The sequence below is a fragment of the Lepidochelys kempii genome, chromosome 3 (assembly GCF_965140265.1).
Source record: "Lepidochelys kempii isolate rLepKem1 chromosome 3, rLepKem1.hap2, whole genome shotgun sequence".
NCBI lineage: Eukaryota > Metazoa > Chordata > Testudines > Cheloniidae > Lepidochelys > Lepidochelys kempii.
Genome location: NC_133258.1, coordinates 103652479 through 103664637, shown reverse-complemented (window position 1 = coordinate 103664637; position 12159 = coordinate 103652479). Strand labels below are relative to the sequence as shown.

The 12159-nt window shown below is 39.4% G+C and overlaps 1 protein-coding gene across 6 annotated transcripts in view; it reads right to left on the bottom strand.

The window, feature by feature from the left end:
• PDE7B (phosphodiesterase 7B) overlaps positions 1-12159 on the bottom strand; it is a 276797-nt gene that overhangs the window by 161722 nt on the left and 102916 nt on the right. For 2 of the 6 annotated variants that reach the window (XM_073337392.1, XM_073337393.1), the window contains exon 3: positions 3498-3621. The exons of the other annotated variants lie outside the window; for them this stretch is intronic. In XM_073337392.1, coding sequence (XP_073193493.1) covers positions 3498-3513 — 16 coding nt within the window. In that variant the 5' untranslated portion in view covers positions 3514-3621. The remainder of the gene's footprint in view (positions 1-3497; positions 3622-12159) is intronic. 6 annotated transcript variants of the gene reach the window in all.

Genomic DNA, 12159 nt, shown 5'->3' with positions numbered 1-12159 from the left:
AAATTAAAAGCTGAGTAGCTGTCTTAAAAAAAATGTAATAGGACATCTTGAATGATTAACAGAATGGGTGGTAGGAAAAAATTAACTAAAGCAGCAAATATATAGAGAAGAAATTGTTAATGCTACATATTGGAAACAGAAGCTCAAAGAATAGCTTGTTTGCAGTGTAAGTTACTGATTTTGTTCCAGACTGCTGTTCAGTCCAATAATTACAAGGTGCTAAGATAAAAACCCGGCACATCAAAATGGATCCTGTGTTGTACATGTTGGAATCAATAACTCCTTGGCATTAGTTAGTTAGCCCTAAGTCCCATGGACAAGAAGGAGAGAAAACTGTAATTGGAATCATATGTTTTACCATAAAATGCTCTTTAATGATGGATTAGAAAGTAATACTAATTGAACTTAGTTACAATATCTACTTTGCTACACCCAGAATGGATTTTGTTAATTTATCAGGCAGAAATGTTTAAAAAAAAAAAAAAAAAAAAGCACGATCTCATCACTAAAGGTAGTGATGCTGGAGTATTCCCCAAACAGAAGTAGGCATTTAATTTATTTATTATATATTTATTTATAAAACAGGAGTCATTATTTGGTGATTTGCATTTAAAATTATATCTAAATCTGGTTTAGGTTTGGGGTTATTTCTTAAAATTTAGCTCCTATTAGAAAGAAAAAAATGATTTTCCTAGCCTTTTGCCAAAGCAAAGAGACTTTTTGGGATCCTGATTACTAAACTTGAATTAATGATTCTAAAGTGCTTTGATGATGATAAGCACTATATCATTGCTATGCATTGATATTATAGATAAGATATATAATCTTCTTTATTTCTTTATTGAGTCTGAGTTCATGGCACAGAATGTCCTGGTGCCAGTGAGATCTCACTGCTGCCGACCACTCATGGGAACAGCAAAACACAATACCAAGAGGATTCTCCTCCAGGATACAACACAGTGTTTGATGGGGTCATTTAATGTTTTATTTTGATTTTTACTCTTAACAATTTTTAAATGACACTTTTTAGATCCCTCTTCTCTCATCCATTGAAGCCTCCCCACTCCCACACTTTGGTATTTCCCACACGCAAGGGCCCTTGCAAATGGACTACCTCATATGTATTTAGCCGGTACACAATTTTTTATACTTTTCAAAACATTGCACACAAACATTAATCAATCATTCCAACACTCTGGGTTATCTCTGTTTCCGAAATGGGGAAACCAAGGCATAGACTAAGGTCCTGAAACACATTAGTAAGAATAAAAAAAAAAAAGGTAGGATTAGAACTCAGGTCTATGCTGAGACCAGATCTCCACTCTGCCTACCCAACAGTTAGACAATGAAATGACCAAAGACAGTCTCCACCCCTTCACAAAGCCCTGTATTCCCCTGCCCTTCTTAATCCTACCTCGCCTTGTACTAGGCCTCATTTCATCACAACAGCCCTCCATTTAAAATAGCTGGTTGGCACTCCCTTCCAGACTCCAGGTTACTCCTACTCAGAGATCACTACAGAAGTTGAGAACTGACGGTCCCAATTCCCTCCCCCACCCTTCTGGCAGAGGAAGCAAGAAATGCAGTGTGGAAATGATCTTTCAGTAATATGGAGTTTCAAGTGAAAATACATGATGCTGTAACTTTTTTGTTTACTTTAATTTTACACTTTTTGGGTTTTTTTAAACTATCTTCAAAGCCAGTTATTTTCAGTTTTAAACAGGCTTTGGGTAAAACACTGTGATATAATTGGCTTCTTTGCCTTTTCCTGGCAGTTGCTCAACTGTCTGTGAACTGAATGTAATGCAGGAATTAGAGGGATCTCCACTGAACAAGGATTGTTTGTTATTAGTTTGTGCATACTTTTTTTTTTTTTTAATAGGCTGAACTATAGCCCAAGTGCCTTCAAAACCTCAGTGGAATTACACTGACTGCATCAGTACATAGTGACTAAAGAAAACAGAGACAGATAATTATATATTCTAATGCTGCTTGTTTCTTTAGTAGATTCACTTTTTAGTTGTTCCATAATATTGACCGTTACACTTCTCAGACAGCCAGAGATGATTTCAACTGACTTGACTATGACATTTACTTTCTGGGAGATTTTAAATCTCTTTTCACAGAAGCTTCCATTAGACACACACTGTGCCACCGTAGGACAGCTGTTACGAAGACAGAGAGAAATGCAGACCAGAGACACTTTTATCAAAACAAAGGAACCTTCCTTTATAAGCTAGACTAGCTAAAGGTGAATAGAAAGCTAAATAAGTACCCACACGGCATCAAATCCCTGACTGGGATAGTGGTATGACTGACAGGTGGATGTGCTAGCATTTGGCAACACAGTCACCATCATGACAGGTGGATCAAAGTTCAATGTTTTCCCTTCCAGAACTGAAAAACAAAAGCTTTTGTTGCAGTATGGTACTAACCGTTCTTCCAGAAGATGTTCCACAGAATCATCAATGAGCACAAGGAGTTTGATGTCTTGTCTCACAGCTGGCTCCTCTGATAGCATATTGCTCCCTAATACCATGTAGGGTGACCAGATGTCCCAATTTTATAGAGACAGTCCCGATTTTTGGGTCTTGTTCTTATATAGGCTCCTATTATCCCCACCTCCCCCATGTCCCAATTTTTCACATTTGTTGTCTGGTCACCCTAATACCATGCTACAGCGCTGGTTTAGTACTGAGTCAGGGAAACTAGAGCCACTTATTGAATCATCTACAGCACTCCTTTAATACCTCTTACATCCATGTGACAAAGCTCTGTCCTACTTTGCCTATAAGATCTAATAGGATCACAGCACAAGGGGGTATCATGGCACTCTCGGTAAATGTCTTACTCACTAAGGCTGGTAGAAAATTTTCCCTCGAAACTCTTTTATGATGGAAAATTGAGTTTTCAACTAAACATTCCTTTTTTAAAAACAAAAAAGGGCTGTTTTCTGTAGAAAATTTGGATTTTGCCCAAAAACAACAAACACTCAAAAATGAAAAAAAAAAATCTGAAAACAAAAAATTGATTCTGAAATGCTGCCGCAGTGTTTCATGGGAGCTTTAGTTTGGCTACCTCATGATCCCATTTTCTAGGCCAAGTTCGCCAACTGAGTTACATCTCTCAGGATGCACCTTGGCCAGGAACTCCCATGATGCATTGCAGTGGCTCATCAAGAGGGGAGATCATGGTACATCATGGGAGATGGAGTCCAGCCCAGGAGTCCAGCCCACAGAGCAGAATGGGGACAGGCAGAACCAGAACGACTGCTCATGGGGCACGTCAGCAAAATTTCCAGATTGAAACTTTTGGTTTCCAGCAAAAAAAACTTCAGGCAGAAATTTCTGGATTTCAGCCAAAAGTTTTCATTTTTTGTTTTTTTCCTTGAAAAATTATTTGAATGCAAAATGTTGATGAAAAAAAATTTTAGTCAAAAATTTCTGAAGCAAATTTTGCACCCATCCCCCCTTCCCTCAACAAGCTCTAATACTCACCAGTTACAAAAAACATACAGGCATATATTAAAGCTTCCCTCCAGATGAATCATAATTGGTCCTGTTCATATGTAGCCATCTGGGTGGTATGAACGGAAATATACATATTCCCACAAGCATTCACCTGTGTGTCAGTGTACAAAATTGTAGAGTAACAGGGGTTAAAAGGGACACTGTCAGATTAAATTTGGCATAACAGTTAAGTTTTGTAAAAGCAAACTTCTGCAAAACCCAAAGTCAATAGAAATGTTTCCATTAAAAAAAAATCCAATAGAAACATGTTATTTTAACAAATAAACATTCCCCTACAGTGTTTTAAACCGAGACTTCTAACACTGCAGCATTTTGCTAATGCATGAGAACTTAAAGGCAAAACTGAACAGAAACTGACTATAAACAAAAGGGAAATTCACTGGCTCGCATGCACTGCTCAGACAGAGAAATGCAGATAGTACTCTAGCAGGAAAAGGAATATCAAGTAAATTCACTTTTTCAAAATTCTTTTCATTTTGATATCTAAGGAATCACAAAAAGCACAGATAAGGATTAATATAATCTGAAACAGAGTTTATCCCAGAGTGCCCCTTTAAAAAGAATTAAAGTAATTATAAAATGGCTATTATTTGTTTCATGCAGTATTGTTGTAGCTGTGTCGATTGCAGGATATTAGAGAGACCAGATAAGTGAGAGAACATTTTTTATTGGTCTGATCCAGCTTCTGTCAGTAAGCAAGACAAGCTTTTGAGCTCACATAGAGCTCTTCCTCTGGCCTGGGAAACTTAATCAGAGTGTCACAGCTAATATAGAGGGGTGGGGACAGACCGTAGCTATGGCTCCCACTCCCTCCAGAACTCCTTGCCGGGAAGGAGCGTGCCTGCAGATGTTCTCCCCCAGCAGCTCCAGAGATATTGTGCCTCCTGCTGGAGTAGGGCAGCTCTGCACTCTTTCCCCAGGTTGGGTCTGGGCGTAACCTGACTCTAATTTGTTACCTAGTACACAGTTATAGCTCGAAACAAGAAGCTATTGCCCTTGAGTCTTTATCCAAAATACTATCCAGATGGATTGAGTATTTTATATTTTTGGCCAGTGACAACTCATTTTCTCTGATTTAGCCCCATTCACAGCTAAAAAGCCACTTAAATACTTTATTGTTTTCTACAACTGCAATATGAGTGCCTCAAGAATTTGTATCATCCCTTAAGAACTTTTTTCTCCATCCGAGTCCTTTTATAATAACCTATTGAAGATCCCCTCCCCACAGAGTGAGTGTGCACTGTATGTTCCTATCTATCAATCTATAACAATAATAAGGGTTGGGTGTGCAGAAGAGACTAATCCTTCAGTTCCTTTCCATGCAACAAAGTTTCATCAGGGGGTTGGATGTCTCAGTGGGATGAGACTTTGAGCCTTTCTCACACAGAGGTTCGCTGCTCTTCATATCTGGCCAGGATGGTAGTGAATGAAATTAAAAGGCCTATGTGAGATGAATCTGTAATCTGAGTGCTGTTCTTACTGTACTAGTCTTACTTACCCCTAGTCAAGCATCCACACCACATAGCCCCCAGGACAAATTGTGACTCTTGTGGAGAGCTTCAGAAAGAAGACCAAAAAGCAGATGGGCACAGAGACTGAGTTGCTTAATTATTCCTAGAGGGGAACCTTTTTATGTCCAGGAAGAAGCACAGCGGCCACACAGCATAGAAGGTTGTGTTGCTAAAGCCAATCCTGTGACTGTTCTGTGGATGGAGGACTTGGGTCTTCAGAGCTGTCAGTCCAACACCTTTCTAAATTTATTATTGGAAATTCACTTCAATTAAAACAAACAACAATAAAATAAAAAACCACAACTAGGAAATATTAACGGGAAAAAAAAGATGTGCGGTGTTTCTGTTGCAAAAACAACCCCCCACCCTTTCCCATCCTTCTGCAATGTGCCAAGAACCTTTCTAACTCACATCTGCCTTTGGTTTCCTCTCTGTTTATTCAGTCACTAACTATCAGGAGACCTCTTGTTTTGTTTCAATGAGCTGAACAATTTTAAGCAACTGTGGTAGCTAAGATGGCTTAGACCAAACACAGATCCCTTTATGTCACAAAGAAATTGGATTGAATTAAAATAAAAATTTCCCGACAACAGCAACATTTTCTCTCCAAACTGTTCTGAGAATTATTATATGATGATTTCCCCCCACCTAATAGACAATACACAGACTTCAAAGGGCTTGGAGTTTGTTTTCATACAATCAACAGTAAATGAGATTAGACATGTTGATTTATGCTGCCACAATTCCTTTTTTTTTTTTGAAAGAAAATGAAAATATGTTAATTAAAATCAGATGAGCTTGAATTCTTCTGGCTCCTAAAATAATAAAATGGATGACTGAATAGTGTGCCTGTCTAAAAAATCCTCTGGGGGAAATCCGCCATGACAGTAAGTGCCCCTGCATCTCACAAGTGGTCATACGTGCTACTTTTCTTTATTACCCCTATTAAACCAATGGAGCCACAGCCACCATACTACTCCCTGATGATGGCAAGGCTTCAACAGCTGAGCATCTCTCACTCATTTTCTCTCCACCAGAGCTCTGACAGTGCCTGCCACTGATACTGCACCATGTGCTAAAAGAACACTGGACTAATTATTTCCCCGTTTCTGGTTCCCTTCAAGTCCCTACACCTCCTCCTCCTTCTTCTTCTTTCCTCTTTCTCTAGAACAGCCATGTGGTCTTTTTAACTGCACGTCCAGAATGGTTGGAAGTGTTAAGAGTTGGCAACTCTACTGGAGCTTTCCAAAGCAATATGAAATAATGCCAGCATAATAATGGTTTATTGTATAGCAGGTACTGACTGGAGACTCTGTACTTGAAGTTCTGGAAACCAAAGGGGGAAAAAAAGTCACTAGAGAATCTTGGCAAGGGAGTCAGCACAGATGGGGGTAACATTTCAGGCTTTGCCTACAAACACAGTGACCTATCTCTTGATCCACAGGGCTCTTTGGATGATTAATGAGCCAGAGTAAATTCTGAAACTGGATTAGATGCCAATGAACTTTGATTAGCTCTTTATTACCAAGGAGCTGTTTTTGAAAGATTTGTGAGTGACTGGGAGGGGGCGGGGGAGAAGTTTAAAATAAAAGAGTGTTTTGTTATTGGTGGTGTATTTTGTGTGTGCGTTTTGGTTTTTTGCACTTAGAAATAGTTTCTTCAACATGAATTTAAATATGGAGTTTGCTGTGTGGCTTACACAAGGAATTACATCAAGAGCAACAACATTCTTGCCAAATCTTCAAAAGTTAATATTTCCTTGTGAGTCACAGAGCACACAGATTCTCATTTCCCAGATACCTTTGCCTGAAATTGACATTCAGGGTGAGTATTTAAATCTAGAAAAGAAGTGTTGGTTCATTTTTAAACCTCTCTCTATATGTTTAGAATGTCCACTTTCTTCTCCACAGCTCTTAAGAGTTTGAATACATCAACAAACCTTTCTTTAATGCAAATGTGGATTTAGACAGAAATGCAGAAAGTTAGATAAATGCCAGATTGATGGCAGTTGGGTGCGTGTGTGACTGTATTTTGGGTATGAGTGGACACACTATTTACAATGATTCACCATGTAGGGATAATGATACTTACCCACTTTGTAAAATCCTGTGAGAGCAAAGGATGAAAAATGCTATATAAATATGAGTGAATTGGGATTTATAGGGATTACCCCAGGATGAAGCACCACATTTTGGTCTGTGCTACCCTGTCCCATGGGTTTACAGGACTTCTTTCCTAGGACCCTGAAATCATAAATGAAGTCCAGAGAGCAAGATTACACAGGTCTATGGCATGACTTAGAACAGAACGTGGCTTAACTACAAGTTCATCTTTCCTCCTTTGCAAAAAACTTGGCTGAATAGTGGGAAGATTTATATGCTACTTTTTAAAATGTGTCAGTAATAATTTCATGTGGGATTTTACACACAACGATAGCAACAGTCAAATCTGGGTTTTGTTCTTATGGAGGATAAAGGTGAAAAGCAGACAAGATTTTTTTTAACCTAATGCCATTGCTAAAACTTACAAGCACTACAAAAGTTACTTCCAACTAAAATCTCCCTTTTTGTTGCCATAGTAATATGTTTTGTTACATAAGTACCCTCCACTCTACGATCCAGGGAAACTAGAATATTAGATTAACCGTGTGCTGTATATGCAAAAATACAAAGCAGGCATTTTTTTTTACCTATCACCACACCTACTGAATATTATTAGTTCATTTGGATTAAATGATAAACTACGTATCTTACTATAATATTGAAAATGTGTGCTTGAGATGAAATTCTGGTCCTGGAGTCAAAGGGAATTTTGCCATTAACTCCATAAGAGTCAGGATTTCATCCTTGGGGTTTAAACATTATTTGTCTTTTTACAGAACCTGCCTTCATTTTTGGATACAAGACAGAACTGGGGCTACTGCCCTGATAACTTGTAGATGTTGATGCCATGCATCCAGGCAGCAAACAGTGCCTATAAAAATGCATGCTGGGAATCTCCCTGATTCAAACTGTGGTGGGCCAGGATCCATCCACTAGCCGCGGGACAGGAGAGGATCACAAATCTGCTGACTCACAGTTCTGAGTGGGATCAGTGTGGAGGCAGTTGAATAGCAGAGCAGCTCATAGGATGGGGCCACCATTTTGTAATTTCTCTCTCCCCTCTTTGCCAGGAGAGATGATTGTGGAGGCCCTCTCGAAGCTCCACAGTAAAGGCTATGCTGAGATTTGCACTTAAAACAGAATGAAAATCAATTTATTTTGCATGTTAATGTCTGAATTTAGTCTCCATATTGTAACATTTCAGAGGACAGGAAAGATTTCCCCCAGAACCCTGCATGCCCATTATGCTGTTCTGCACCCAACAAATGCCCTTGTATTTCCCTCACAGTTCTTCTACCCGCCTCACCCCTCTCCACAGACCCCTACTCTGTTCCAAGTGTAGATTCAGGAGGTATGGACAATCTGAGCTGGCCAGGTGAGGTGACCAGAGTGGAGACTGGTGCTCTGTGAGGGGGATTGGAGAGACTAGGCTGTGCAGGGGAAAAGCATGTTAATTGATACTTATTAAAAACATAGGAAATTCCCTTACATATAAAAATAACATAGTTAACTTAAATACAAAGTTGCTCAACTTAATTTTCTGTTAACCCAAATATTAATAACCCAGAAAAAATAATCACTGGTAAGCCAAATTTCGCATCGACACCAAACTCATCTCATGACTTACCACCCAAATATCCTGCTCAGCCCTGCAACAGAACACCCTTTCAGTTTCAACATGTACCCATGCATACCGCACACATCCAGTTCCTCACAATCACCCTCAGATGCACAACCTGGATTCAGACATCATGCTTTTTCATATACAAACAACACATTTCTCAGCCAGCTTCCTAGAGGAAGAGAAAATTTGTGTCTTTGGTGGGTTGATGGTATTTTGTGGTTCTATGAGATTTTGAGCAAGATAGCCTGAAACCAGCTCCAGAGAAGAAGGATCTAAAATAAGGGGCCAGAATGTAAACAGGAGCTTGGAGTCCTGTGCACGATATAACATGACATTTTGACAGCCAGATGTTTTCAGCATTCTTTTGGTTTATTAATTTGTGTAGTCTGGGTAGTGGCAGATGTGGGAAATATATTAAGAACTCTCTCTTGAATTGTTTGTAAAGATGATGACAGACTAGGGTGACCAGATATTATCTGGACCATCCCGATATTAAGGGCTTTGTCTTAGACAGGCAACTATACCTCCCCATCACTCAACCTCCCCAGAAAGTGTCCCGATTTTTCATACTTGCTGTCTGGTCATCCTATGACACACCCTTAACAAGGGTCCCAGCAGGAGAGTGGGGGCAAAAAAACCCAACCTTAATTAGTTTTAAGAGAGAGCCGGACAAATTTATGAGTGGAATTGTATGAGGGGATTGCTTGTGATGGGGTGGACAGGGCTCAACAGCCCATGAGCTCATTTTGTATGTTCTATCTGGCCTAGGAAGGAATCCCCACCCCCCACCCCTGCAGTGTATTTGTTTTGTTTTTTATTCCCTTCCTCTGAAGTCTAGTCTCCGTGGGCTGCAATACTTTGGTCTAATTTTGGTTGTTGCGTTTAGTGTGTGGGTGCTGGGTGGTGTTGGTGGCCTGTCATATACAGGAGGGCAGACTAGATGATCTGGTGCTCCCTCCTGGCTTTAAACTCTATGACTCTAAAGGAAAATTGAGATCCAGAAATACTAATTATTTCTTTGTTAAAATCAGGTTTTCAGAGTTTTAGCATCCAGGGTGATCAAAAATCCACAACTTTCTCAGTCCCTTGGCCAAGAAACTGTTCATTTGGACCATCTGAGGGCTCAATCCTCCAAAGTTTTGAACACTCCAACCTTGATCTAGAAAAGCTATTAACTAAACTTCAATGGGATTACTCATATACTTAAAGTTAAGCATCTCTTTAAATGCTTCAGTGGATTAGGGGCCATGGTAATCAATTGCCTTGCAAGTTCAAGCACTGAAAAAGTAGTGAAAATTGAGCACTGGTACTCAGAGTTGCTTGTGAAACCAAACTTTCCCTGATTTCATTAGCATTTGTTTAATGCATTCATTACTTCCCAGACCATGTGGAAGAAGGTAGTTACTGTTTAAATTTACCAGCTTTTCACATGTAGTAGAAAAGCTGAGGAAAATTAGGAGCAAAATTGATTGGGAGGAAAATGTAGACATAAATATGTGAATAAAAACTCTTTAAGAAGAGTTTATTAGACAGCCACAATGTTACAAAATCCACCATCAAGAAAGATGACAACTTTGGCTAAAAGTCCATCCTGGTTCAGTGGTGAAGTGTAGGCACCAATTAGAAATAGAAAAGTAACATATAAAAACTCATAAAAAGGGGAATAGTAATAAAGTTGAAGTTATGAAGTCTAGAAAATTGACAAGGGAAGCTAAAAACATCAGGGAACTATCCATGGCTGGTAGGGGAAGGAATTTTTGAAAGTATATTAGTAACAAAAAAAATACTAGCAATGGTATAGGAATCCTAATATTATTAAATGGTGATGGTAAAGCTGTTAAAGATACAGAAAAGACAGTAGTGTTCAAGAATATTTCTGTTCTGTATTTGAAAAGAAACATGATGAAGTATTCATATCACATAAGGATGATGACATACTTTTCAGTCCATTAGTAACCAAAGGAGGATGTTAAACAACAGCTACTAAGGATAAATATTTTTAAAACCACAGATCTAGACAACTTGCACCTACAAGTCCTAAAAGAATTGGCTGAGGAGATCTCTAGCCCACTGATGTTAATTTTTAATAAATATTGGAATATTGGGAAACTTCCACAGACTGCCAGTATTCAAAAAGAGCAAGCAGGATGACCCAGGAACTACAGGCTGATTAGCCTCACATTAAGCCCTGGCAAAACAATGAAAAAATGTATAGAGGGTTCAACTGATAAAGAACTAAAGGATGGGAATATAATTAATGTCACTGAACATGGCCGTATGGAGAACAGGTCTTGTCAGATAAACCTGATTTCATTCTTTGATGCCTTTATCAACTTTGGTTGATAAAGGTAATTGCATAGATGTAATATATTTAGATTTTGTAAGGCATTTGAGGTAATACTGCTTGAGATTCTGATTAAAAATAGCACTATTCTGATTAAAAAAAATCAATAAAGCACACATTAGATAGATTAAGAACTGGCTAACTGACAGATCTCATAAATTAGTCATCACTGGGGAATAATCATCAAATGGGAGTGTTTCTAGTGGGGTTGCACAGGGATTGGTACGAGGTCCAATGCTATTCAACATTTTCTGCAGTGATCTGAAACCAAATATAAAATTACTGCTTCTAAAATTTGTGGGTGATTCAAAGATTGGTGGAGTGGTAAATAATGGTGATGACAGGGTAGTCATACAGAGCAACCTGCATCACATGGTAAGGTGGGCCCATTCAAACAAAATGAATGTTAAGACAGCCAAATGCAAAGTCATACACCTAGGACTGCAGGCCTATCAAGTACCATGGGTCTCAAACCCAGGCCCATAGGGTAGCTAACCAGGAGCCTCACCCTCTGTGCCACCAACCTACGAGAACTGATAAAGAAACTGCTACCAATAGCTCACTTACCTGAAGGTACACCTGCTAAGTCAGCAAGGTCAGATGACTAACAGCAGACTGATAACTGGACACCACCAGGTATAAAGCTTCATGTTCCTGTCCTATCACTTTTCTAAGCAACTAGTTGCTAGCTTTGTTGCTGCTCAGACCTCTGAGACCAAGTCTCTGCCTCCTCACCTGGTTCCTTGTCCTTGGAACCATACCTCCTCCGTGACAGCAAGCCCTGCTCCTGGTTCCCACTTCCTCACCCTGACACTACTTGCTGACTCTGGCTTTGAATCTTGGCATGATGTCTGTCTCTGGCTTACCCCAAGGCATGATTTCTGACTCTGACTTAAGTTTTGACCCTGGGCATGCCCCCAGCCTTGACTCTATTCCTGGCTCCAACTACTAGGTTAGACAGCCCATGTTATGAGCTCTGACAACTTGCTCAAATCAACCTCTCTCTCCTCCAGGACTTGTTGTTGAACCCCTGGATTGAATATGGACA